Below are 25,277 nucleotides of genomic sequence, written 5' to 3'. Positions count from 1 at the left end.
GAAACTTCTTGATTTCTCATTCTGACTAAGAATCCTTCTTCTAGCTGTTAGGCTGATATGAAGAAGTCAACTCTAATACCAATTGTTGGAAATACTGAGAGGGGGACGGGGGCGTGAATTAGTATTTTCTTTCAATTGTGATTTTTTTTTTAGACAAAGGTCGGTTGCTGTTCATTAACTGAAAAAAGATGAGGCTAAAGCCTTACATAGGATGCTTCAGGAGCATTTTGGGGCCAAGGAATTACAAAAAGGGCTTTTTCCTTGGAATTCTTCACAATTTAAATAGAGAATGTATAATTATAATTTTATTGAATAAAATAATAAATACAATATAAATGTGTTCCGAGCTCCAACTTGGTTTTGACGAGGCTCCGACCTCTAGGGCTTCGACCCTATCTTATCAAGGCACCAACCTTGGATTTAGGAGCACCAACTCCAAGGACACCAATCCTTCCAATTTCGAGGCATCAACCCCAAGGAATCCAACCCTATCTTTCAAGATGAATCAGGTGAAAAGATTGTCCTCCCACTCTATCTTCAGCTTCCTTCTTAGCTCGGCCTTCATCTTCTACATCACCTTCTGCATCAGCCAGACCTTCGGCTTTATCTTCTTCCGCTGGACCTTTCGGCTTCATCTTCTTCTGCTGGACCTTTCAGCTTCCTTTTTCTTCTGCTGAACCTTTCGACTTCCTTCTTTCTACTGTTCCTTCAGCTTCCTCTGTCTCTTCAAGTTCACGAGTTGTGAACTTCTTTATGTTCTATTTGTGTGCCCGAGGTAGATACTCAGAACTGAAGCGTTTTCACTCATTTTTATACGAGTTTCACCAATGACCAAAGGACACGTCTATTGGAGGGAGGCCGACTTGTATATTAAAAATATATATCAGAGAGTCTTTTATCCATAGACTTGATTATTCACGGAAATCCATATAAGAGCTTCTATACCCACATGGAGGTCCCACATGCCACGTCATTACCTTTAATCGCAATCGCAACTTCATGAAAAATCGGAGTTATTCCTTTAATCCTGCAAACGAACGCTGGTCCCACCTGAATGCACAAGACCGGACCCCAAATAAAATTAAACCTGTGTCCATAAACTTCTCAGGTCCACTCAGTCCCAAGTCTTATCGAATTAATTCTCCACCATTGATCTCATCATTAATCCGACGGTTGTTGATCCACCCGATCAACAAACCCAATCACCGATCCTCCACCATTTGATCAAGGCGCGTTGGATCCAATGGTTCACAACGATATCAGCCGAGGAACTTGCGCGATGCTTAACCACCTTTACAGAGCCGATAAGGATTATAAATCCTTGATCTATAAAAGTTCGGGTCCATTTTTAGATTTAACGTCCGATCACTTTATGACCCGATATCCATTGGATATACGAGGTCATCAAATCTACGGCCTGTGGGTCTTCAACTAGCACACGGGTTAAAAACAGAGATCGATGGCTAGGATTTGAAAATGAGATCTACATAAGCGTTTGAAATGAGATCAACAACTAGGATTTAGCGCAGGCCTTCAGCCACAATAGCTGTTGCTCCTGTGAATTTTCTTCACTCTTTCACTCTTCCGATAGTTGTTGGTCCTATGACTTTTCTTCACACTTCCACTCTTCCGATAGTTGTTGCTCCTGTGGCTTATCTTCCTATGACCTCCTTTAACTTTGTTTATGCTCCTCCGCTATTTTCTTCCTATCGATTCCTCTTGGGCATATATTACATGCGATACTGTCGATATGGCTCCTTCGATTGTTTCTTATTTACTCCTCTGTTATCGTTGTTTCTCTTTGTTCTTTCGATAACTCTTACCCTTGGGCATATGCGATAACCTGCTTCTCTTGCTCTGATGACTTGCTTCTTTGATGGCTTTCGATAAACTCTTCATCTTATTCTTTGGCTTCACGATGGCTTCTCCTCTTTGGCTTCTTTCTCCTGTTGCTTCACGGATATACTGCTTCTATTTTGTCTGTATATATATCAAACTTTCATTACTATGGTGAAACCCTAGGCAATGAATGGGCAATCATGTATCAAAGAATTTTTCATCACAAACACTACTATATTGACATCAATGAAAACCTAGATTAACAGCCACTACTACAAGAACAATAATAGTCTCGATCTCCTCAAGCGGAATTCAAATCGGTGGCATTATAATCTCACTTCATGGTGTCAAGATCACAAAATACAAATATATCACACAGTTCAGTTTCGCATACTTACAATGTATCTTGGTTTTGCAGCATGCAGTCCTAGTGACATCACAGTATGTTGAGTATTGCATACTACATCGGTAAAGTCACATTTTGGAGATAATGTTGCTAAGAAAAACAAGGATAAATCTACATGGGATAAACAAGTGTTAGATCCTATTCTAGGCAAGCAATGCTAAGTGCCATAAAGAGATGATCAGTATCTACACATTGTTGCTAATACTCCACAGTCTATTTATGTGTCAGCAATACAATACCATATATTAATAAACATAAAGACATGATAAGGAGTCAAAGTGCCTTAGAAGTTAAGATGATGAAGCAGTTTCGAACATCATAATAAAATATAGGTTGGAGAAGTCTTTGTCATGCTTGCTGTTGGACAATGTAACGAGTCTTGAGGTTTTCAATAATTCTCTAGCAAATAATCTCATTCAAAGAAGCATCAAGGTAAGGATCTCCTCTTCATGTGCCAAGTAAGTATCTTTCATAGTTATGATCTGTCTTTGATTTAAATGACTTCGTTTTACAAATTGGTATTTTGTTCCTTGCATAAGGAGGATATTCTCAGATAGGTGAAGTCATTGAAATAGGTCTCCTTTGAATTCATGAGAAGAAACTTTTAAAGTTATATCACATATATAATATTGGAGACTTAAAAGAAGTTGGAATAAAAAAAGATGGTCCTTAAAGGACAATATCAAATAGAGGAGAAAAAGAAAATTCATGCTACTGGTTAGGATGGAAGGAGCTGAATGGATTCCATGATAAGAGGGAGTAGAATTCTTTAAGTTAGCCTCTCTCTATAAGTCTCTTTCTAGGCTCCTAGATCCTGCATAGAATAAGACTACAGTATTTTATAAGATGTGGTGTAACATTATGGAAGTATTAGAAACAAGATCTCGTGACATCATCACAAGGGTGAATATGATCACAAGGATAAGTAAGATGCCTTTGTCAACAACTTAGGGTTTCTATGAAAGAAGGCAAGTTGTTAGAAACAAATTTGTAGAACTCAAACATTTGAAGAATGCTCATCATGATGAAGGTGATCAAAATCCAAAATACCAAGAAAATTTGACTAGGAAATCTCTTGGAAAGATATGAAGACTCTGATGAAAGTATGAAAAAGATGAAGACCATTGACAATGGATATCTTTGGGAGATGTGTCAACATGTATGCAGGATGTTGATACCTATAGGAATATGTCATGATGAAGAACCATCTTGAAAGGTACAATTTGATTTAATTTTATGTTTTGATTTCTTGAATGATATATGGATGAGTTCATGCAGGGCTACTGGCACAAGAGTTGTAAGTATAAGTAATGAGCCTAGAAATTGCAGCAAGAATGTTGCAACTCCCAGTGCTACCAGCTTTACTTATCAACACGGGGTTTGCACAAACTTGTGAGTGACTATTCTATATACACAAGTAGAAGTGAAGGTACTGCCTGTTGTCACTGCTCATTTGGCAAGAGACCCCAGGGGTTCCAAGCCAGACTTCTATAGGGTCAGAAGAAGCTTGATTTTGATGGAAGGAGAGCAAACCTAGTCTAGGGGAGAGCTAATCTACTGCATAAATGAAGAAAACAACATGAAAACCTAAATCGCCATATCCTAATTAATCATGAAAACAGCTAGACTAAGTAGAATTGCTAAGCAACACTAATCTAATGCTAACTATCTAAGTTGCAGGAGTTAAGTAGAAAAACTAGGCTAAGGGGGTCGGAAATGGAACTAGGCTAAGTCTATGTATAAGCGGAAGAAGTGGTTAGATGTCAAAATGGTGAAAAGAGGACGTAATGAGCAAAAACGCATGAGGACCATCGGATTAGGCGGGTGAAGGGTAAATGAACGGTTGAGATCAGACAATAGGAGGGTACGTAGGAAAATGGGTGGACATGGTGGACTAACAAGATGGACAGCTGGGATTATATCGCGGAGGTGACCAGCAGATTAACAGCGGAGATCAGCCAAGCCAGTTGGCGATCAGGTGAAGCGACAGCCGTCAGATCAAGATAAAGATTAACAGTGGAGAGTTCAAGGCGATAAAGCAATCAGGTGATGTGATAGTTATCAGATCTGGTAGGCTAGATCGACAGTGTTGATTGGGGCGTGAAAAGAAACGTGCAGAAATGACAAGTGGGTTTGGAGGGCGATAAGTTGTATCTCGTGCGCCCTCAAAACCATAAGTTGTATTTTGAAAATTCACGTGATTAGCCTCCCCAACCGACATGTAGCACGGGGAAACCACCCATCTCGCGTGCCCTCGGGCAGATAACGTTCAAACAAAAATCCACGCGATATGGCACGAAGGCCATCAGATCTAGCAAAGCAGATCTACGGTGGAGATGTGACCGAGCAGGTTGGTGAGCAGGTGCGTGATAACCGTCGAATCTGACAAGGCAGATCGATGGTGGGGATTTAAAAGGCAGAAAGTCAAACACGAAAAGTGGATTGGGCAGTGATTGGTGGGTTTTGCATGTGAAAGGTGATCGATGGTTAAAAACCGTTTGAACGTGAATTAACAGCTCTCGCTGAGCATTTCAGGCTGAAGGAGAATGATAGCATGAGAGATCTGGGAAGAGGGTGGAGGTCTAAATGACAGAAAGAGAGAGTGAAGGGGTGGATAATCATGAGAGGAATAGAGTGACAACACAATGAACTCAGTGACTGTGTTTAAACGACAAACCCTATGAAAACCAAAACCCTGTGTTTTTGGGGTTGCTGCAGGGTTCCTTCCTCACCTCATGGTCCCAGAGGGAGGAGGTGAGGCCGAGACACCTGTGAGCAACCTTGTGGATCTTTTCTTTGTCAACTTACTGGTTAAACGAAAGCATAAATGGAACAAACTGAAACACAACCAATCTGCCCTGCACTACTGTAATGAAACTGCAACCACTCAGTAAATGAATAGGGAAGCCATGAACCTATGTTGAACCACTATAACGAACATGCATCTACTTAACCAAATGAATAATCAAACCATGCATCTATGCTAGTGTTGTAATGGAAATGAACTGCTTAAGTGAATGAACATAAAGCATGAATCTATACTGCTGCTGTAATGAGAATGCATTTGATTAATACAATGAACAGAAAGTAGGAAGTTATGCTAACATAACAGTACAACAAAGAGGAGCTTTCGCTGCTAGGGTCAGGCCCTAACCCAAGAGCTTCAGCCCTTTGAGTTAACTTAGTGCTGGCTCAAATCAAAACTCATCTTCATTATCAAAGAACATTGTATTACATCAAACTGTTACAAGTCAAAAGATATGAATACTTGCTAACTGAGTGACTGACTATTGGTTACCTGTCTCCAAAAAAACTGAGGTTCTAAGCCTCTCTATTTATACATCTGAAGTCTCAACGACTTCCCTTAAAATTAGGGAGGTACAACTCCCAACTTAATGGTAACTTGTCCTTTCACTTTCACTAGCTCGGTTGCCTTCTAGTAGGGAGGCTGTGTGTACTTCCACTTTCTTGGCTGTCTTTTAGTACTCCTGATTTGGTTGTGTGTACTTTTAGCTGATGGAGGGATATTTGAATGGATGGGCAGTAAATGAGGAGGATTTACTTCCTGTAATTCCTCTCATTTGGAGAATTCGAGTTTTTACCAAGGTATTTTACCATAGTTCCTTGCTTTTACCTTTTATCCCTGCATTTCATGTGCATTAGACCACAAAGAAAAATATCAAACTCTAACTCAACCCATAAGTAAAATATAATCAAAAGTATGAAATAAGTTGTGAGAATAGTTGGTTTGACTACGCTGGGAGGTGAATTAAGGCTAATTAAGACCCATATAATTACTCAATGATGAAACTCACCATCACCCCCCTACTAAAAGTGTTGCTCATCCTATGAGCAACTTAGTGGCTCCGGTAGCCTCTCTGACATCTCTGGTAGCCTGCTTTCCTTTCTTCTTCTACCCACTGATGTTTTACGATCTTCAAGCTATGTGGAAATGTTTTCCATATTTTTTTTAGCAGGCATGTATATTATCATTTCTTAGTAGCCTAAACATATCCTCAAAATATATACTTGCTTGCCCTTGGGCAGCAAGATATCTAAGTTTCAGCTGAGGATCATCTGTAATTAAATTATGGGTGCTGATTAGGGCCATGGGATTTGATTGTTTAGTTGCTTCTCTGTCCTTGAAGCCACTTAGCTCTTTTGTTTCTTGCTGCTATTCCTTTTTTTTCTTCAATGCCTTCTTCGTCCTTTGTTTTTCTTTCTCATCTCTATCAGTTTACTGCTTCACTTCTTCCTTTATTTTAGCATCATGTCCCTTTGTATTAGTGTCTTCTTTATCCATTTCATCCCCATCTAGCTCTGTATCTTCTTCTTTTTTATTTTCCTCCCCCTCACTGACGGAAGGACTAACATCATAAATGAGCAGCTTTCTTGTGAGGCTTGAGGAGGAAATATACAACTTCTTTGAAGAAACAAAGTTTCCTTTGTATTTAATCCACTAGCCTTTTTCAGAGGAAACTGACCACCTTTTTACTTTCAAACCAACTACCTCTTAACCTTTACAACTTTTGATAAAATGATGCATATGAGTGAGAGGGTAGGATACTTACCTATGGCCTTAATGCCACGTTGCAATTGTCAAAGATCAGAGGTGCTATTGGTGGTCATTCTTCTTCCTCCTCTGTTGTCTGTTGATGGTTTCCTTGACTGTAGATCAGATGCTGCTGTTGTTGCTGTTGTGTAGCTCTTCCTTCCTCCCCTGTTGTCTGCTGATGATGTCTGTGATTGCAGATCAGATGTTGCTGAATGAACAGAGGGAGTAGGAGTGTGTGTGGATGTAGGGATGATGGTAATCGATGAGGTGATGCTATGGAAAACACAATCTTCTCCTGAATTAAAGCAATGAAGTGAAAAACAATGGAATTTATGGAGGGATGCATGGTAAGGAGTGGAGGAGATGAACATATATGAGACAAGGCCCCCTTTGGATCTTCTCTTTGCTCCTTGATTGTCTTTCTTATATTCCTGCAAATAACAATTATTTTTTTTTTTCTTTTATTATTATATATATATTTTTAAACATCTAAGCTGCCTCAGAGAGGTTTTCACCCTAGGTATCTTCCCTGGGCGCCTCAAGAAAGGTTTTCACCCAGTGATCTTCTCTTTCTTTCCATTTTTCTCATCCTTGGACCACCTCATGGAGGTTTTCAACCCAAAGATGGGACTCAGGCACCTCATGGAGGTTTTCACCTGAATCTTTATTCTATTTTTTTCTTTCTTTTTTCAGTGACCTGATGAGGGAGGAGCTAAAACTTGCTCCACCATCATCACTATCTTATTGATGCTGTCAATGAACTCTTGTTTAGATGAAGGCCTCTTGTATAATTTCAATATGTGTCCATTAACTAGCAATGGAATGGCTTCTTCATCTATAGTCCTGATTCACATTGAACCATTGTCATGGCATCTTTCCACCACATATGGTCCAAGCCATCTTGTTCTTAGCTTCCCTTGAAGTCTTTGTACCTTGAATCATATAATAAGGCCCAGTCTCCTTCTTGAAACAACTTCTCCTTAATGTGCTTGTCATGCCAGATCTTCCTCTAAAGCTGAACTATCTTTGTATGAAGGAGGGCCTGCATTCTAAATTCATCTAGGCCATTCAAATGGAACAACCTTTCTTTTTGTGCATGACTGAGATCTAGATCTAGTTGGGCTGCCATCCTCAATGTTTTATATTCAAATTCAATGGACAACAAAGCCTTTTTCCCATAGACCATCTCATAGGGTGTAAACCCAGTGGTGGTCTTCCATGTTGTATTATAGGCCCAGGTGGCCTCAACTAGTCTCTTAGCCCAATCCTTTTTGTTGTTGTTCACTACCTTGGTCAGGATGTTCTCCAGTGCTCTGTTGGTCACCTCCACTTGCCCATTAGCTTGTGGATGATAAAGAGTGGAGGTCCTATGTTTGATCTTGTGATGCTTGAGTAGTTCTTCGATCATGCTGGAGGTGAACTGGTTGCCTTGGTTTGTGACTAGTTCTCTAGGGTACCCAAATTTGTAGAATATGTTCTCCCTTAGGAAATCAGCCACATTTTCTTCTGTTGCTGCCTTGATTGCTTTGGTTTCTACCCACTTAGTCAGATAATCAGTGCACACAATGATGTGTTGTTTTTTCTTTGAAGGAGGGTTGATAGGCCCAATGAAGTCAATGCCCCACTTGTCAAATGGCTCGAAATTCACTTGAGGCTGTAGGGGAATTTCATCCCTTGGAGTCGGCTTTCCCATCCTCTGGCACCAATCACACTGACTAACATATTTCTTCACATCCTGATGAAGAGTAGGCCAATAATAGCCTGCTTGCAACACCTTGAATGCTGTCCTTTTTGTTGCAAAGTGACCTCCACAAGGCCCATCATGACAGGTCAGAAGGATGTCAAAGACTTCCTCTTCCCTTACACATCTTCTCAAGATTTGATCTGGGCCAAGTTTGAATAGATTTCCCCCAATCCAAGTGAAGGGGGCACTTTTCCTGATTATCTTGCTTTTTTCTCTGGAGGGCAGGTTTGGTGGGAACTGTGCTGACACCAGATAGTTTTCTATATCAGCAAACCATGGGGAGAGCACTGAAATAGAAAACAAATGCTCATCTAGGAACTGATCATCCACCATTCCTTCTTCACATGCAGGTATATTCATTCTAGACAGCAACAACATTTTCTTTACCAAACCTATCAACAATAGTTAAATCAAATTGCTGCAATAAGAGTAACCATCTTATGATTCTAGCATTCACATCTAGTTTGTTCATTAAATATTTAATTGCAGCATGATCAGCATGCACAAATGTCCAATAGCTTGTAATGTAATTCCTAAACTTGTTCAATGAATGCACAACAACTAGGAGTTCTTTTTCTGTCACAGTATAGTTTAGTTCAACCTTTGACAGGTTTTTACTGGTAAAGTAGATGGCATAAGGCAATTTCTCTTCTACTTGTCCTAAGGCTGCTCCTATGGCTTTATGTGAGGCATCAACATGAATGTGAAAAGGGAGGGCCCAATTTGGGCCTCTAAGGATTGGTGCAGTGGTTACCTTACCCTTTAAAATGTCCAAGGCCTCTTGACAGCTCTTTGACCGTATAAATTCAGAATATTTGGCCAATAATCCAAACAAAGGAGAGGCTAGCTTGCTGAAGTCTTTTATGAATCTTCTGTAATATCAAGATAGCCCTAAAAAACTTCTAACATCTCTCTGATTTTGTGGAGGAGGGACCCTTTGAATGATTGCTACTTTGTTTTGGGTCCACTTGTAGTCCTTGCTGAAATATTGAGTGACTTAGCACAGTCCCTTTAGTCATCAAGAATTCACATTTTTCTGGACTGAGGGACAGGTTCATCTCAATGCATTTGCGTAATACTTTGCTCAGGTTATTCAGGGCCTCTTGGAAATCACAGCCATAAGGTGTAAAATCTTCCATGTAGATCTCCACAGTGTCATGAAAAAATTTAGAAATAATACTTAGGACTGCTCTCTGGAAAGTGGCAGGAGCATTACAAAAGCTAAAAGGAAGGACCCTATAGGCAAAAGTACCCCAAGGACAGGTGAAAGTGGTCTTATCTTGGTCTTCTGGGCAGATTTGGATCTAGTTGTACCCACTTAATCCATCTAGGAAAGAAAAAAATTTCTTCCCTTCCAGGCCATCTAACACTTGGTCAATGAAGGGTAAGGGGAAATGATCCTTCTTGGTGGCTTTGTTCAGCTCCCTATAATCGACACAAATCCTCCACTTCCCATTTTTCTTGGGCACTAACACTAAAGGAGAGACCCACTCACTGTCAGAGATAGGGTAAATGAACCCTACATCTAACAGTTTTTGCAGTTCTTCTTTGACTATGTCTTTGAGGGTTGGATTCATTCTCCTTTGTGGTTGCTTGAATGGTTTGCAACCTTCCTTGATGTATATGTGGTGAGTACACACCGAGGGGTGTACTGCCTTCATTTCCTTGTAGTTTCGAGCAAAGGCTTCTAGGTTCTCCCTCAAGAAGTTGCATAGCTATTCCTCCTCTGAAGTAGAGAGAGATGGATTAATCTTCAAGGTTTTCTTTGGCCCAAATTCTATGGTTTTGACTCGGAGTGGGTTGGAATCAGCCAAGCATAAGTCAATTTGATGGTTGTTCAGTGTTTCTTTTACTTCTTCTTCTAGAGGTAATGAACTAGGAGTTGGACTCTAGAGCAAGTGTTCAATTAAATCGTCCTCATCTTGTTGTCCTCCTCTTATGATGGCTTCCAAAGTATACAGTTCGGCAGAATAAAGCTCATCTTCTTCCTCCTCCTCCAACCATAAAGGTATGTTTTGTTCTAGGGAGGGTTGAGCAGGAGGGTATAGGAGCAATGGCGCCAAAAAGTGATGAGCCTAGGTATTGCAGCAAGAATGCTGCAACTCCAAGGGCTACCAACTTTACTTATCAACCCAGGGTTCGTATAAACTTGGAGGTGACTGTGCTATATACACAAGTAGAAGTGAAGGTACTGCTTGTTGTCACTGCTCATCTAGAAAGAGACCCCATGGGTTCCAAGCCGGACTTCTATAGGGTCAGAAGAAGCTTGATTTTGATGGAAGGAGAGCAAACCTAGTCTAGGGGAGAACTAATCTACTGCATAAATGAAGAAAACAAAATGAAAACCTAAATCACCATATCCTAATTAATCATGAAAACAGCTAGACTAAACATAATTTCTAAACAACACTAATCTAATGTTAACTATATAAGTTATAGGAGTAAAGCAGCAAAACTAGGCTAAGGGGTCGGAAATGGAACTAGGCTAAGTCTGTGTATAAGCGAAAGAAGCAGTCAGAGGTCAAAATGGTGAAAAGAGGACGTAATGAGCAATAGCTCATGAGGACCGTTGGATCATGTGGGTGAAGGGTAAATGAATGGTTGAGATCAGACAATAGGAGGGTACATAGGCAAATGGGCGGACATGGTGGACTAACAGGATGGATGGCTGGGATTAGATCGCGGAGGCAATCGACAGATGAACAATGGAGATCGGCCAAGCCAGTTGGTGAGCGAGTGAAGCGACAGCCGTCAGATCAAGGCGATAAAGCGATCGAGTGATGCGACAGCCGTCAGATCTGGCAGGCCAGATCGACGGTGGAGATTGAAGTGCGAAAAGAAACGTGCAGAAATGTCAAGCGGGTTTGGAGGGAAGTAAGTTGTATCCTGCACACCCTCAAAACCATAAGTTGTATTTTGAAAATTCACTCGATTAGCCTCCCTGGCCGACACGTAGCACGGGGAAACCACCCATCCTGCATGCCCTCGGGCGGATAACTTTCAGACAAAAATCCACGCAATATGGCGCGAAGGTCGTCGGATCTAGCAAAGCAAATCTATGGTGGAGATGTGACTGAGCAGGTTGGTGAGCAAGTGCGCGATAACCATCGGATCTGACAAGGCAGATCAACGGTGGGGATTTAAAAGGTAGAAAGTCAAACGTGAAAAGTGGATTGGGCAGTGATTGGTGGGTTTTGCATGTGAAAGGTGATCGACGGTTAAAAACCGTTTGAACGTGAATTAACAGCTCTCGCTGAGTGTTTTAGGCCAAAGGAGAATGACAGCATGAGAGATTTGGGAAGAGGGTGGAGGTATAAATGACAGAAAGAGAGAGTGAAGGGGTGGATAATCATGAGAGGAACATAGTGACAATGCAATGAACTCAGTGACTGTGTTTAAACGACAAACCCTATGAAAACCAAAACCCTGTGTTTTTGGGGTTGTTGCAGGGTTCCTTCCTCACCTCATGGTCCTAGAGGGAGGATGTGAGGCCGAGACACCTGTTAGCAACCTTGTGAATCTTTTCTTCGTCAACTTACTGGTTAAACAAAAGCATAAGTGGAACAAACTGAAACACAACCAATCTGCCCTGCACTACTATAATGAAACTGCAACCATTCAGTAAATGAATAGGGAAGCCATGAACCTGAACCACTATAACGAACATGCATCTACTTAACCAAATGGATAATCAAACCATGCATCTATGCTAGTGCTGTAGTGGAAATTAAATGCTTAAGTGAATGAACAGAAAGCATGAATCTATATTGTTGTTGTAATGAGAATGCATTTGATTAAGCAAATGAACAAAAAGCAGGAAGCTATGCTAACATAACAATACAATAAAGAGGAGCTTTGGCTGCTAGGGTCGGGCCCTAACCCAAGAGCTTCAACCCTTTGAGTTAACTTAGTGCTGGCTCAAATCAAAACTCATCTTCATTATCAAAGAACATTGTATTACATCAAACTGTTACAAGTCAAAAGGTCTGAATACTTGCTAACTGACTGACTGACTATTGGTTAACTGCCTAAAAAAATTGAGGTCCTAAGCCTCTCTATTTATACATCTAAAGTCTCAATGACTTCCCTCAAAATTACGGAGGTACAGCTCCCAACTTAATGGTAACTTTTCCTTTCACTTTCACTAGCTCAACTACCTTCTAATAGGGAGGTTGCTTGTAATTCCACTTGCTTGGATGTCTTTTAGTACTCCTTATTTGGTTGTGTGTACTTTTAGCTGATGAAGGGATATTCGAATGGATGGGCAGTAAATGAGGAGGATTTACCTCCTGTAGTTCCTCTCATTTGTCTCATCCGAGTTTTTACCAAGGTATTCTACCATAGTTCCTTGATTTTACCTTTTATCCCTACATTTCATGCACATTAGACCACAAAGCAAAACATCCAACTCTAACTCAACTCATAAGAAAAATATAATCAAAAGCATGCAATAAGTTGTGAGAATAGTTGGTTTGACTAAGCTAGGAGGTGAATTAAGGCTAATTAAGGCCCATATAATTACTCAATGATGAGACTCATCAATAAGTACAACTAGCATTCATGTGGTGGATGGAAATGCTTGAAAGAAACATGATGAGGAAGAAGTATCCATATGAAGAAGGTTCCATATGTACCAATAAGGCCACTTTCCATGAAGAAAGGAATGGCATTATAGAATAAGAAGGAAAGTGATCAATGGTTGTTACCCTACAAGGAAGAAGCTCAACTAAATTTCATGACATCTAGGAGAGAAGTTGATCAAGCAGTTGAAGGACCCACAAAGAAAAAGTTTTTGACATATAGAAGAGTCCCTAGCTAAGAGGGAGCTCTGATAGGTCCCTGATCAAGAGGGAGTTTGAATTAAGATCACCCCTGATTAAATTGTGTTTTTCCATGTCATGTGTCATGCACTGGACCAGGACTAACAACCGTAAGTCTAGATGAAGGCCATGAATGGAAATGTAGACACATGATAGACACAACATTATTGCCTTCACTTGGGAAGAAAGAATGGGAGGATTGGGTAATCATTTGGCATCTGATACTCTTTGAGTATGTGTAAGGCATCCAAGATAAGAGTAGGCAAGAGGACCTCACAAAGATCACTCTGAACTGCAAATCTATATCACTTCGCTCCCTCGAATCCCTCCACCTCATGGATCTCTTTCTGCAAATCTCCATATATGAAATTCCAATCCCCTTCACATAAATGCCAAATACAGAATTTGCCCATATATGGAGGGATCAAAGCGATCGATGGAGGGTTTCTGAACGGAACGATATCAATGGACATTCGCTGAACGGAATGGTTGAAGGGTACGGGGTACTGCAGCCGTCAGCCACCTAACCTACAGCTACCCCCATCAGCACCTCGAATCCGAACCGCCCTGTTTCCCTTTTACTCCATCTCTTTTACGGATCAGGGTTTTCTTACCTTATTGTGTTTCTTGATTGATGAGGGTTACACGCATAGGTCGCTCTCAACTATTCTCTCCCCCGGCGGTTTCTCCTGTTACCCTCTCCAAGCACCAGACCCTGCTCCCCGAGGTTTTCACTTAACTGTTACTGTTTCCTTTTGTTGTCGGTGCCGGTTTTCCGTCAACCAGCTTGTTCGAGGCGTTTAACCATTTCCTAGTGCAGTTGTCGGCATGGATATTGACGTTGTGGATTATTTGGAGGATCCACTGGAGGAGGGCTCCATCTGGCAGTCCACGTATGCCGCCTCTGAAGGTATGTTACATTTCAGTGAAGGGTTTTCTGGTAATTTTGAAGTTTTTCCTCAGCCCTCAGGTCCTGCTCACACCGCCTCCGTGCTGCCAGAAGAACCCTCGTCTTGGCCGCCTTTCTCCGTGCCGTCCCCAGCTACCCTGGGTTTTCTCTCATACTGTATTATCCCTTCCCCTGATATCACGGGTCCATCATCTGTGTCGTCGGCCCTCTCGTCTGTGCCATTGTCAGAAGCCCCTTCTGATGCTCCCCCACCTATCGACCCCATCTCGTCCTCCACTCGTGCTATACCCTCGGGTTGTTTCTCCTCTGTTCCCCCTCTTTCTGAGGCCATCCCTAATTTTCACTCAAACCCTAGCCCCTCCTTCGAGGTTCCGGAAGCAGCGAGGGTTTCTGCAAACCCCAATATCCCATCGACCCGTCCCCTGAAGAAACAGAAGTGCTTTAAGTCTCGGGCTGCAGACGTCATTCTCCGGCTTGAAGAGGATATCTAGTGGGGGGACACGATGGATTATGCTGATAGAGTTCTGGTGGGTAGAATCAGAGGAAGAAGCTATTCGGCCGCCCGGTTGAAGACATGGGCTACGGAAATTTGGGGTCAGCACCTGGTGGACATCCCCTTTGTCCAAACTTTCGTACGAGGATGGTTCGCGTTGCGATTTTCTAGGGCTGACCACACGAGTTGGGTCCTCTCATCTTTTTGGCACTTTGAACATGCTCCAGTGCTCCTTAAGCATTGGACGCCTCTTTTCGACCCCGAGACTGAGCAAATTGGAGTTGGCCCTGTCTGGATCAGGCTTCCAGGCTTGCCACTGCAATATTGGTCTGAGGACATCTTCAGAAGGATTGGGAATTCCTTGGGCACATTCATGGAGTACGATAAATCCTATCAGACCACTGGCATGATGGCATATGCAAGAATTCTTGTTCATTTGGACACCAGAGGAGGTCTTCAGGAACACATCACAATTCATTGGAGATATTTTACGTGCAAACAACTGCTCAACTATGAAGGCATCCCCTACCACTGCAGAAGATGTCATCAAGTGGGTCATCTTTATAGGGCATGCCCCCTCCTAAAGAAACACAAACAGGATTCTCAAGAAATGGAACAGGTTCCCCCTGCAGAACAACCTCCTCCTCCTGCAGTTGAGACCCAGATGACGGAGCAAATCAAGACTTCAGATACAGTAGAAGCGCCTCCTACACCAACACAGAAGAGGTGAGGCAAAACTACTATTCAGCCTCCCTCCCCTCCATTGACGCGCTCCAGGGCTGCCAAGGGTGATGTCTTCTCATCGGGGAGCGCAACACAGGGGCAGACTTCCTATCAAAGGAGGCAGCACACCGGCAGGAAGAGGACTGGTTAATTCAAGAAGAAATTGATGGAACCTTCCATCAATATTATCACAGACCTTTCATAGATCTTCATATGCCACAGGGGATATAAGCACACTGTTTATATTTTTTCTTTCTAGTATTATGTATGTTGTTTTAATTTGAACATATAGTCCTGCAAGATATCTTTCCATAGAGACAATTTGATGGTTTATAGCTATAACTGTTAAGTGACAGTTCAATTTTGAGATTTTCAAATGTACTCCCTGCGTGGAGAATCTAGATTTTTTGTTTTTTGTTAAACAGATGGTGAGGCCAACCAGCCTCAATATGCATATGCTACGACATCTACAGAATATAATTTCTCATCATTAATAGAAATTACGACTTTTTCCAAGGGAAAAAAAAGAGTAGGCAAGAGGATCGATATTCTTTAAGGTCTGGGAACCCGAGATAAGAACAGTCCTAGAAGGTCATGCTTAGTGAACATGCGAGTCGGTATATACCTTGAGAGACAATGATGAAGGTGTCTATAAATTATTGGTCTCGCCAACATTGTAGCTCATGGTCTTGAGGAGAGATGGAGTTGTTAGTCAAGGCCTTGCACTATGACAACGTTGATTGATATGATGTTATGCAGATGGGATTACCAATCTGATTCTTCTTATGAGAAATTATTCAGATTGAGAATGACCAAGTACCATTATAAATACCTCCCTAGTTAAGAGGGAGTGTTGAAGAAAGTGTAACTAGGTTTGGTTTTTACAAATGTAATTTTGATCTTTGTACTTATCAAGAAAAGAAATATTATTATTTTTGTAAATTATAAGAATGAGTTTCTTGCTCATTCCATAGGTCTAGGAAAGTAAAAGAGTCAAATAAATGTAAAGAGCATGTATATTAGTCTAAAAGGGCCTCCAAGACAAGCACAATCCTCCAAGACGAGCACAAAAGAAGTTTGCAAGCAAAGCAAGTTAAAAATGCAGCCATGTCGGCCTAAAAGAATTAAATTCACTTATGTCAGCTCAAAGAAATAGTCTTAACACTTCATGGATACACATTGGCTTAATATAAGGGACTAACTACTATAAATAGGCGTGGAAAGTATCTACATTACAGGCAGACAAAACCTCGTATATGTCTGAAGTTTTTGGTGGTGATTACAATAATTAATCACAGTCCTAAGATATCGCAAACTATGATATCATTGTTCTTCGAATGGATATTATCAAGATGATTGTACTCGATCTCCTCCATGTCTCGGTGATCATAGAAGCAATGTTACAGTCTCAACATACATATGGAAAGAAGGACACTCTTTGTCTCAGCCTCGTCATAGTCACTGCCTTAGTATTCAGTCATAGTCTCAGCATACAAGAAGGATCTCAGTCATACTATGTTTCAGCATATACATTACTTGATGATCACTGCCTCACAAGTCTCGGTGATGATATCAGTGGTAGTGCAGCAAGGTGTAACAAAGACGTCACAACAATAATGACAATAAAGATAATCTCACAAGGAAGGAGCAACAATGGTGCAACAACAATGATTTCATCATTATGGTGAAGTTTTCCATTAAGGTCCAACAAGGATGTTATAGTGATGAATATCTTGATAGTGCAACATTGATGGAGCAATAACGATGATCTCAGCAGCGACACAAAGGAGGATTGGTGTCTTGGTCTTGGAGGAGCATATTAGGTCAAGGTTCAAGGTCTTGGTATTCATCAATTAGAATCTCTATGAGAAGAATTTAGAGCAGGTTTTCCTCTCCAAGAGGGAGGGGTTTTGGCCCTAGAAAAATGCCAAATATCTTGTGTTCTTGTCTCTTTGTTTTGATAAGCTATTTGATGAACTAATGAAAACACACACTAATAATGTCAAAGAGAAGATTGTGCTATAACAAAAATAGAAAACACCTCACAAATAGCTATCATGATAAGAAGAATCACTCTAACTCCAATTTTCCCTAGATTCTTCAACATCTCCACTTCTCACTCTCTATGTATTTCTTATTCCCTCCCTCTCCCCCCCTCCAACTCCATATCCCTATTCCTCCCTCTCTCTTCCTCTCTCTCTCAAGTACGCTCTCTTGTACTTCCTCTCTCTCAAGTACGCTTTCTTGTACTTCCTCTCTCTCCCTTTCTCTCCTACCTCCCTCTCTCTTCCTCTCTCTCAAGTACGCTCTCTTGTACTTCCTCTGTCTCCCTTTCTCTCCTACCTCCCTCTCTCTTCCCCCATCTCTCTCTCTCTCCCTCTCTCTCTCTCTGCCCTCCGATACTCTCTCTTCCCCCATCACTCTCCTCCTCTCTCTTAAGCCTTGTCTCTCGTTCTTCCTCTCTCTCCCTTTCTCCCCTACCTCCCTCTCTCTTCCCCCATCACTCTCTCACTCTCTCTCTCTCCAACTATGTTATTATATCCCTCCCTCTCTCCTTCTCTCTCCTTCTCTCCCCCTTATCTCTAGCTCTCCTTCTTTGTCTCTTTATCTCAATCCTAAACATACACTCTCTCTCCCTATCTCTCCCTTGTCACTCCCTCTCTCTCTCTCTCTCTCTCCACTTTTTACTCTCTATGTCTTTCTTCTTCCCTCCCTCTCCCCCTCCAACTCCATCTCTCTATCCCTCCCTCTCTCTCAAGTCCTCTCTCTCATCCTTCCTCTCTCTTGCCGCCCCCCCACAATCCTTTCACTATCTTCCTCTCTCACTCTTCCCCCTCTCTCTCCCTTCATTCCTCTGCTCCCCTCTCCTTTAGTTTATCTCCATCTCTCCCTTGTCACCCCCTTATCTCTCCACCTCTATCGCTCTATGTATTTGTTCTTCCCTCTCATATATATTTAGAGTTAATATGTATCATGATATATTAATATATATTATAATATAACAAATATTGTAGTAATCCAAAGTTATCAAATTTAATAATATTAATATTATAATATATTAATATGAATATTAGATTTAATAATAATAATAATAATGTTTTTTTGCATGGTATTAATAATAATTTGGCCCATGGTATTTGGCTCATAGGCTTCACTTAAATAAAACATCTTTCTTGAGTGTTAGTAAGTATAAAGAGGTTTATGAAGTAAATATAAAAAGATGTTTTATTTATTTACCATTATATTTTTATTTATTGATCATATATCTTTTATTTACCATGTTATTTGGTCCATAGGCTTGTTATATAATTAGAAATTGATTTCTAATAATATTTAATATATTTTTATTTATTTACCATACCTCTTTATACCTCTTTTATAAATATGGTATTTGGCACATAAGATTCACCTAAATAAATCCCCTTTATTTATTTTTCTTAAATATAAAGAGGTTTATGGAGTAAATATAAAAAGAGGTTTTATTTATTTACCATACCTCTAGTTTATTTATATTTTTATTTATTTACCATACCTCTTTTTTTGGGTGTTCATAAACCTCTTTATATTTTAAATTTATATTGTGTTTATACATAATAATATAATTAGATTGATTTTTAAATAGAGCTTAGATTAAAAATGTTAAATGTTAAATAATCAACCTTTACGTTTACATTTACTTTTAGGTTTATGTTTATGTTTTACATGAAATCTATCCCATATTGGATTGTAGAGGGCCTCTCCCCGCAATAAATACCATTTCTTGTCATCTCCATTTTAAGTAGTGAAAAAATTATATTTCTTCCTCAAATTAAAAACTAAATTATTGTTGTTTACTCATTTCCATATTAAATAGTGAAAAAATTACATTATCTCATGCTAAAAGATAAATTATTTTTTTTACTTTCAATTACTTTATCTCTATATAAAATTAAGTTGAAAATTGAAATATAATAAATATGAAATTAATTTTTTTATTATTGTTATTTTTAATTTAATTTATTATTTTATTATTTTTAAATCTTTTAAAATTATTAAAACCACTAAATTTAAAATTTGAACATATTAATTAAAAACTTCTAAAAATAATTCAAAATAATTTGTAAAAACTCTAAATGTTATAAACCATTATTATACATAATTTTCGTAATAAATATAATTTAATATGTTTTTTCTTTAATGTATATATTTATGGTTTCATTTTATTTTTTATGATTAAGTTAGAATTAATAAGACACGGGAATGAACATTCAATGTGTTTCTTCTTTAATATGTATATTTATAATGTTACTTAGTTTTTATTTAATTTCATTTTATTTTATAGTCTTCATAAAATAAAACGGAAAATTTATATAAAAATTATTTAAATAACGAGTATAGATATATATAAAAGTCATGGTTTAATTTATTTTGGGTATAAGTGTCTATCAAATTTATATCATCACTAAACACTAAGTAGGTGACGAAGTTGCACCAACATTGCTCAGAAAATGAAATGATATTTTAAGGTCCACAAAACTAAAAATAGTCTATGAGACCATTAGTTCTTTGTTTTTAGCTTTTTGCAATTCAATCCTTTTCCGATTCAAATTGATGATGAGTTAGCCCAATTTTCCAACAATCCCCTAGTTAAAAAAACAATGCCAAGAAACTGAGGCTAACATGTTTTCATAACTTTCTCTGATGTCTTTGAATGCCTCACATTCCAAAATGAAATGTTTTTCCGAATCCACGGCCCTAGACTCCCTAGACTTATAGAATGTACACCCCTGTTCTTCCCAAGCTTTTTTAGGCTTTTTCCACCATCCTTTTTCCCACCGAAGTTGATGTGAGTTGGTACTTAATTGAGCAATAAGAACCTTTGCCCTCCATGAAATGCTAACTCCAATGAACTCTTTTTGTTGTAGATTACACTTGGGTGGAATTCCTCAATGTAATATTTCTTCTTTCTACCCAACTTTTTTCCCCATACCATTTTACGAAACTTCTCCATAACAAAATCATTTAGCTCCTTGTTATTTGTGGGACAACCATTGAGATAGATATTCCATTTTTGCTTCTATGTGTAGTTTTCTTTCATCCATGTTTTCTTTCTTTCACTCATGCCTTCTTTGAAGATAACATTGGTCATTTAACTACTCTTATTTGTTCAATTCTGTTTAGATATCTTATAAGCTTCATTACTTCAATGAGAATTGCTCCTGTTTCACTCAACATTATCTCAAAATTATATATAACAATGCTACACGAACCTACATATTCTCTTGAGCTTTACACAATTACATATATCTAACAACTCCAAAGATAACAATGTTCTCATGCACCTCGTCTAGTTCTCTGCATCGCGGATACGCAGACTTAGAATTGTTGTTGGCAATACTCCAACTTTCACCAGACGATCACAATTTTTTATTTGGAGACATTGAAGATCGGGGAAAACAGTTTCTAATTTGATTTTGGCTTCTTCCTCAAGCCAAAGGCGTATCGAAATCAGGACTGGGCTTGGCTGATTGACCGTTTTTACAGGAAGATTTCAAGATGGGAGATGCGATTTTTATCCCTTGGAGGCAGATTAATTCTCGTTCAATCTGTTCTTTCCCAGCTTGCGGTTTATTGGGCTCACCTCTTTTATTTGCCTGCTGCTATTGTAAGGAAAATGGTCTCTTTATCAGCAAATTTTCTTTGGGGAGGGCGTTCTCATCATTCTAAGATCCACCTGGTAAAGATGGATATCATTTCCAGGCCCAAGCGGTCAGGCGGTTGGGGTCTCCTACATATGCGGTCTTTTGGCAGGGCACTCCTCTGCAATTCTCTTCACAGGGGCGTCTTTGGTAACGGCATATGGAGTGCCATTATCAATCAAAAATACTTGAAAGGCAGGTCAATGGTTTATTGGTACAGGAATAAGACTCTTGGTTCAAAGAGAGGATCCGCTATTTGGCTTGGGTTCAAAAAGGTACAGGACCTCTTCTTCGATTTTCTCAGGTGGCGCTTTTCCTCCGGCTCCAATATCATTATTGGTGTAGATGCAACTGTTTATGGTCTGGAAAAAACGCTCTCTCCTGATTTGATATCATTTCTACACACTCGGGGTTTGTTCACTTGGGACAAATTGATTCTGTCATGGTCATCCTCCTCGCCGATCTGGAAGGGTGCTGAGGATCTTGGTCTACCTCCTTCGTTGCAACAGTCTTGGGAGCTGGCGAAAAAGTTTTTTGTAGACAAAGGAATCATTCAGACAGGTGATACAGATGAACTGATATGGTCTAAGCCGAATTCAACACAGCCAGTACGTGTAAAAGATTTATATGATGCTGCCTCGTCATTTCTTCAGCTGCGGCCATCTCCAATCTTCCCTTTCAAATTTTGGAAAGCTCATTGCCCGCTCAAGGCAATTTTATTCTCTTGGCTGCTTTTTTCTAATCGAAACCTCTCATGGGAGGTCCTTCAGCGAAAGGGATGGTCGGGTCCTAGCAGATGTGTTATGTGTCGTCAAGCGCCGGAAACGAATGTCCACATGTTTTTTCAGTGCCCAGCATCGGCCCAAATCTGGCATGAACTTTCATTATCTCATGGTTTTGCTCAGCAGGTTTTCGCTTCTGTGCAGGAGGGATTTAAGTGGTGGTCTGCTCAATGTCCAGAATGGCGATCTTTATTCATCATTACCTGTTGGTGTCTCTGGAAGTGGAGGAATGCCTGCATTTTCCAGGACTCCAAGGAACCTATTCTCTCTTCTCTCATTTACATATCTGCTATGCTCAATCCAACATGTCAATGATGTTTTTCTTTTCATGTCTTTTTCTCTTTTCATGTTTTCATGTCCATGCAGCTCTTATTCCACAAAATCTCCCTCTCTTTTGATGGAAGATGTCCAGCAAATGTTTTGCTTGGCCTATGCTTATATCTTCGGATTTTTCAGGATATGTAATGACATATTGGGTTTTCTCTTGGACTTAATTCAGCTCTTCTGGCACTGTGTGGCCCTGCTAATATCTCCTGAATGTTCAGAACTGCCGGCCATCTGTCTGCCGATATGTTTTTGGCTCTTATGTATCTGCTTTATATTTCCTTAATATAAAATATGCTGATTTTCACTCTGAAAAAATAGAGATCACATGGCAGAAATTATGTTGACGTTTTTTGAATCGTGAAGACAATGAAAAATTAGATCTAGTTACCAGATATCTTGAAGACAAAATGAAGAAATTAGATCTAGACACCGGATTAAAGAGGGATGATGTCCAAAAAAAGATAATCAACTCTAGGAGTTAGATTGAAACAGCTAGTTTAAATCAAATAAAAATAATATTAAAAATAAGAATAGATTTAAATATTCAATCGAAAATCTAAAAAAATAATAAAATAGATTAAATTTAGTTACGCAAATAAATGATAAAATTCAAATGAACAGTTACAATTAATGTCTATTAAATTAATTAAATAATTAATCAATTTTATTAACATAATTATTTTTTTTAATCAATTTTATTAACATAATTATTTTTTAGATAATACCGAGAAATAGAATACTGAAAGTAACAGGTCAAAATTATTTAAAATGAGAATCGGTTGCTGCTTGTATGGATGACCGTTCTTTTATCTCTTTCAAGATTCTTAATTCCAGATATTTCAAATTAATTAGGTAATCCAAAGACAAGCTTTGCAAGAACTGTAAACAAGCAAGTGAGGAAGGCAATGCTTCAATATTCTCACGAGCTGTCAAGTGTGGTGATATTTCCCACGGTTTCGATGGAGATGGTCAACTGTTTTTTCTAGAAAGAAAATCATGATATTATATTGAGGTTATATATATAAGATATTTAGATAGTTTTGTATGAGAAAAAAACTCATGAATACTGCCGATAAACATATAGCATAATCATGTAACAGATTATCATCAGACTGTAATGTTTCATAAACACAACAGAAAGACTAAACTGGTTGCGATGGAGATGGTCAACTGCTTGCAACCAGACAAATTCAGATATTTTAATTGCATAAAATTTTCGAAATAATTGTTGGGCATGAATAATTTTGTGCACTCAGACAAGTCAATATTATTGGGATAGCTGAACAGGATTGAGGCAATATAGAACTACAGAAAAGATTACTCTATAAGCCATATTGACAAGGAAAAAAACGAAGTGGCCGATGCTCTATAGTAGGAAAGGCTTTTATCTCAACTGAATGATGAATATCACAGTGCACAACAAATCTTTTCATATTCATGTATTTATCATGCCGGGTACATAACTCTCTTTTCTCCTTTTCTCCTTGCCATCAATCTAAAATGCATCTGGTCCCCTCAAATTAGAATTTCTTTTTTGAGATATGTTTTCTTCAATATTCAACCATGTTTATCGGTTGATGCCCCATATTTTGTCTTAATCGTTGAATATTTATCTGTTGATGCCCCATATTTTGTCTTAATCTGAAGCTGAACTTACTACACATTCTAATGAAGGTCTGTAGTCTCGGGTTATTAGATCTCCCTCTAGTTTTGGTTTGATTCGCAAATCAAGCTTTATCTTGTGATCACCATACAATCTTATGATGTACTATTTTTCTGCAATGTAGGTTTTTAATAGAAATATAGTTTTTTTCGTGCTAAAAAAAATATGTCGTAGCTAGGTTAAATTCCCTAAAGAATTTGGCAACATCCGCAATTCTGAGCAGCTTCTCGAGTTAATATGCTGGAGGTTGGTTAAATTCCCAAACGAACTTGGCAGCACCTGCAATTTCTGGCAATCCGACAAGTTAATGTGCTGGAACTTGATTAAATTCCCAAAAGAACTTGGCAGCATCTGCAAATTTTCACAAATAGGCAAGTCAATGTGCTGGAGGTTGGTTAAATTCCCAAAGGACTCTAGGAGCATCCGCAATTCCAAGCTGTAGGTCAAGTTAATATGCTGGAGGTTGGTTAAATTACCAAACGAAGTTGGCTGCATCGGCAATTTCTGGCAATGAGACAAGTCAATGTGCTGGAGCTTTGTTAAATTCCCAAAGGAATCTGGGAGCATCCGCAATTCCCCGCAGTATGACAAGTTAATATGCTGCAGGTTGGTTTAATTCCCAAACGAACTTGGGAGCATCCTCAATTTTGGTCACTGAGATAAGTCAATAAGTTTGGTCGTAGTCTAAGGAGGCCGAGGAGTTGCCTCAAAGTTATGGAAATTTTGGTTATATTTAGAGAAAATTTCTAAATTTTTTTAGATAGTGTCCAATTTATTTCTACTATTAAAAATATCATTCAAACACCGTCTACAAATTTTTTTGAAATTTTCTTGCAGAGATTCTGATTATTTTGACAACATCATTAAACAACTCCTTCCCAAAAAAATCCGAGAGCTTCTGCAACTCATCGCAGAGATTCAACACTGTATGTTGTAGCTCAGTTAAATTCCCAAAGAACTTCTGGCCAAATTTCTTGAATCAAAATTAAATAAATGAAGTTCAAATGCTACAAAATCTTGCTAATTTATGTCTTCTTGAAATACAGACCCTTTCAACGCTTTTTCTTCTATTTGTCTTTAGGAATCCTACAAAAATCAAGAGGCGATATGGCAGAAGGATGAGGAGTCTGGGTGTAGTAGGCCTGTCTATGGCACAATGCTTTGTTTTTTGATTTGTGAAATTTGTAGTTTGCACCTTGTATTTAATACCATAGTAGTTATTATTGTCATTTTTCAGTATAATAAACATTTTTTTGGATCCTTATCTACACCACTATTCACTATTTAGTATTTTTTTTTGGATTCTTCTCTGCACTGTTTTCTTTAGGATTTTTCAT

General features: G+C 39.1%; 1 protein-coding gene across 1 annotated transcript; it reads left to right on the top strand.

Moving 5' to 3' along the window:
• Positions 1–14,777: 14,777 nt before the first annotated feature.
• LOC149214257 (uncharacterized) lies at positions 14,778–15,497 on the top strand. The gene has a single exon (XM_089389346.1). It carries the CDS (start codon positions 14,778–14,780, stop codon positions 15,495–15,497), a length of 720 nt encoding a protein of 239 aa, XP_089245472.1.
• Positions 15,498–25,277: the final 9,780 nt, after the last annotated feature.

The sequence above is a fragment of the Pinus tabuliformis genome, chromosome 1_1 (genome assembly GCF_031772625.1).
Source record: "Pinus tabuliformis cultivar Carrire ecotype Pingquan chromosome 1_1, CPIR1, whole genome shotgun sequence".
NCBI classification, from domain to species: domain Eukaryota; kingdom Viridiplantae; phylum Streptophyta; class Pinopsida; order Pinales; family Pinaceae; genus Pinus; species Pinus tabuliformis.
This window is presented reverse-complemented; position numbering and strand designations above follow the sequence as displayed.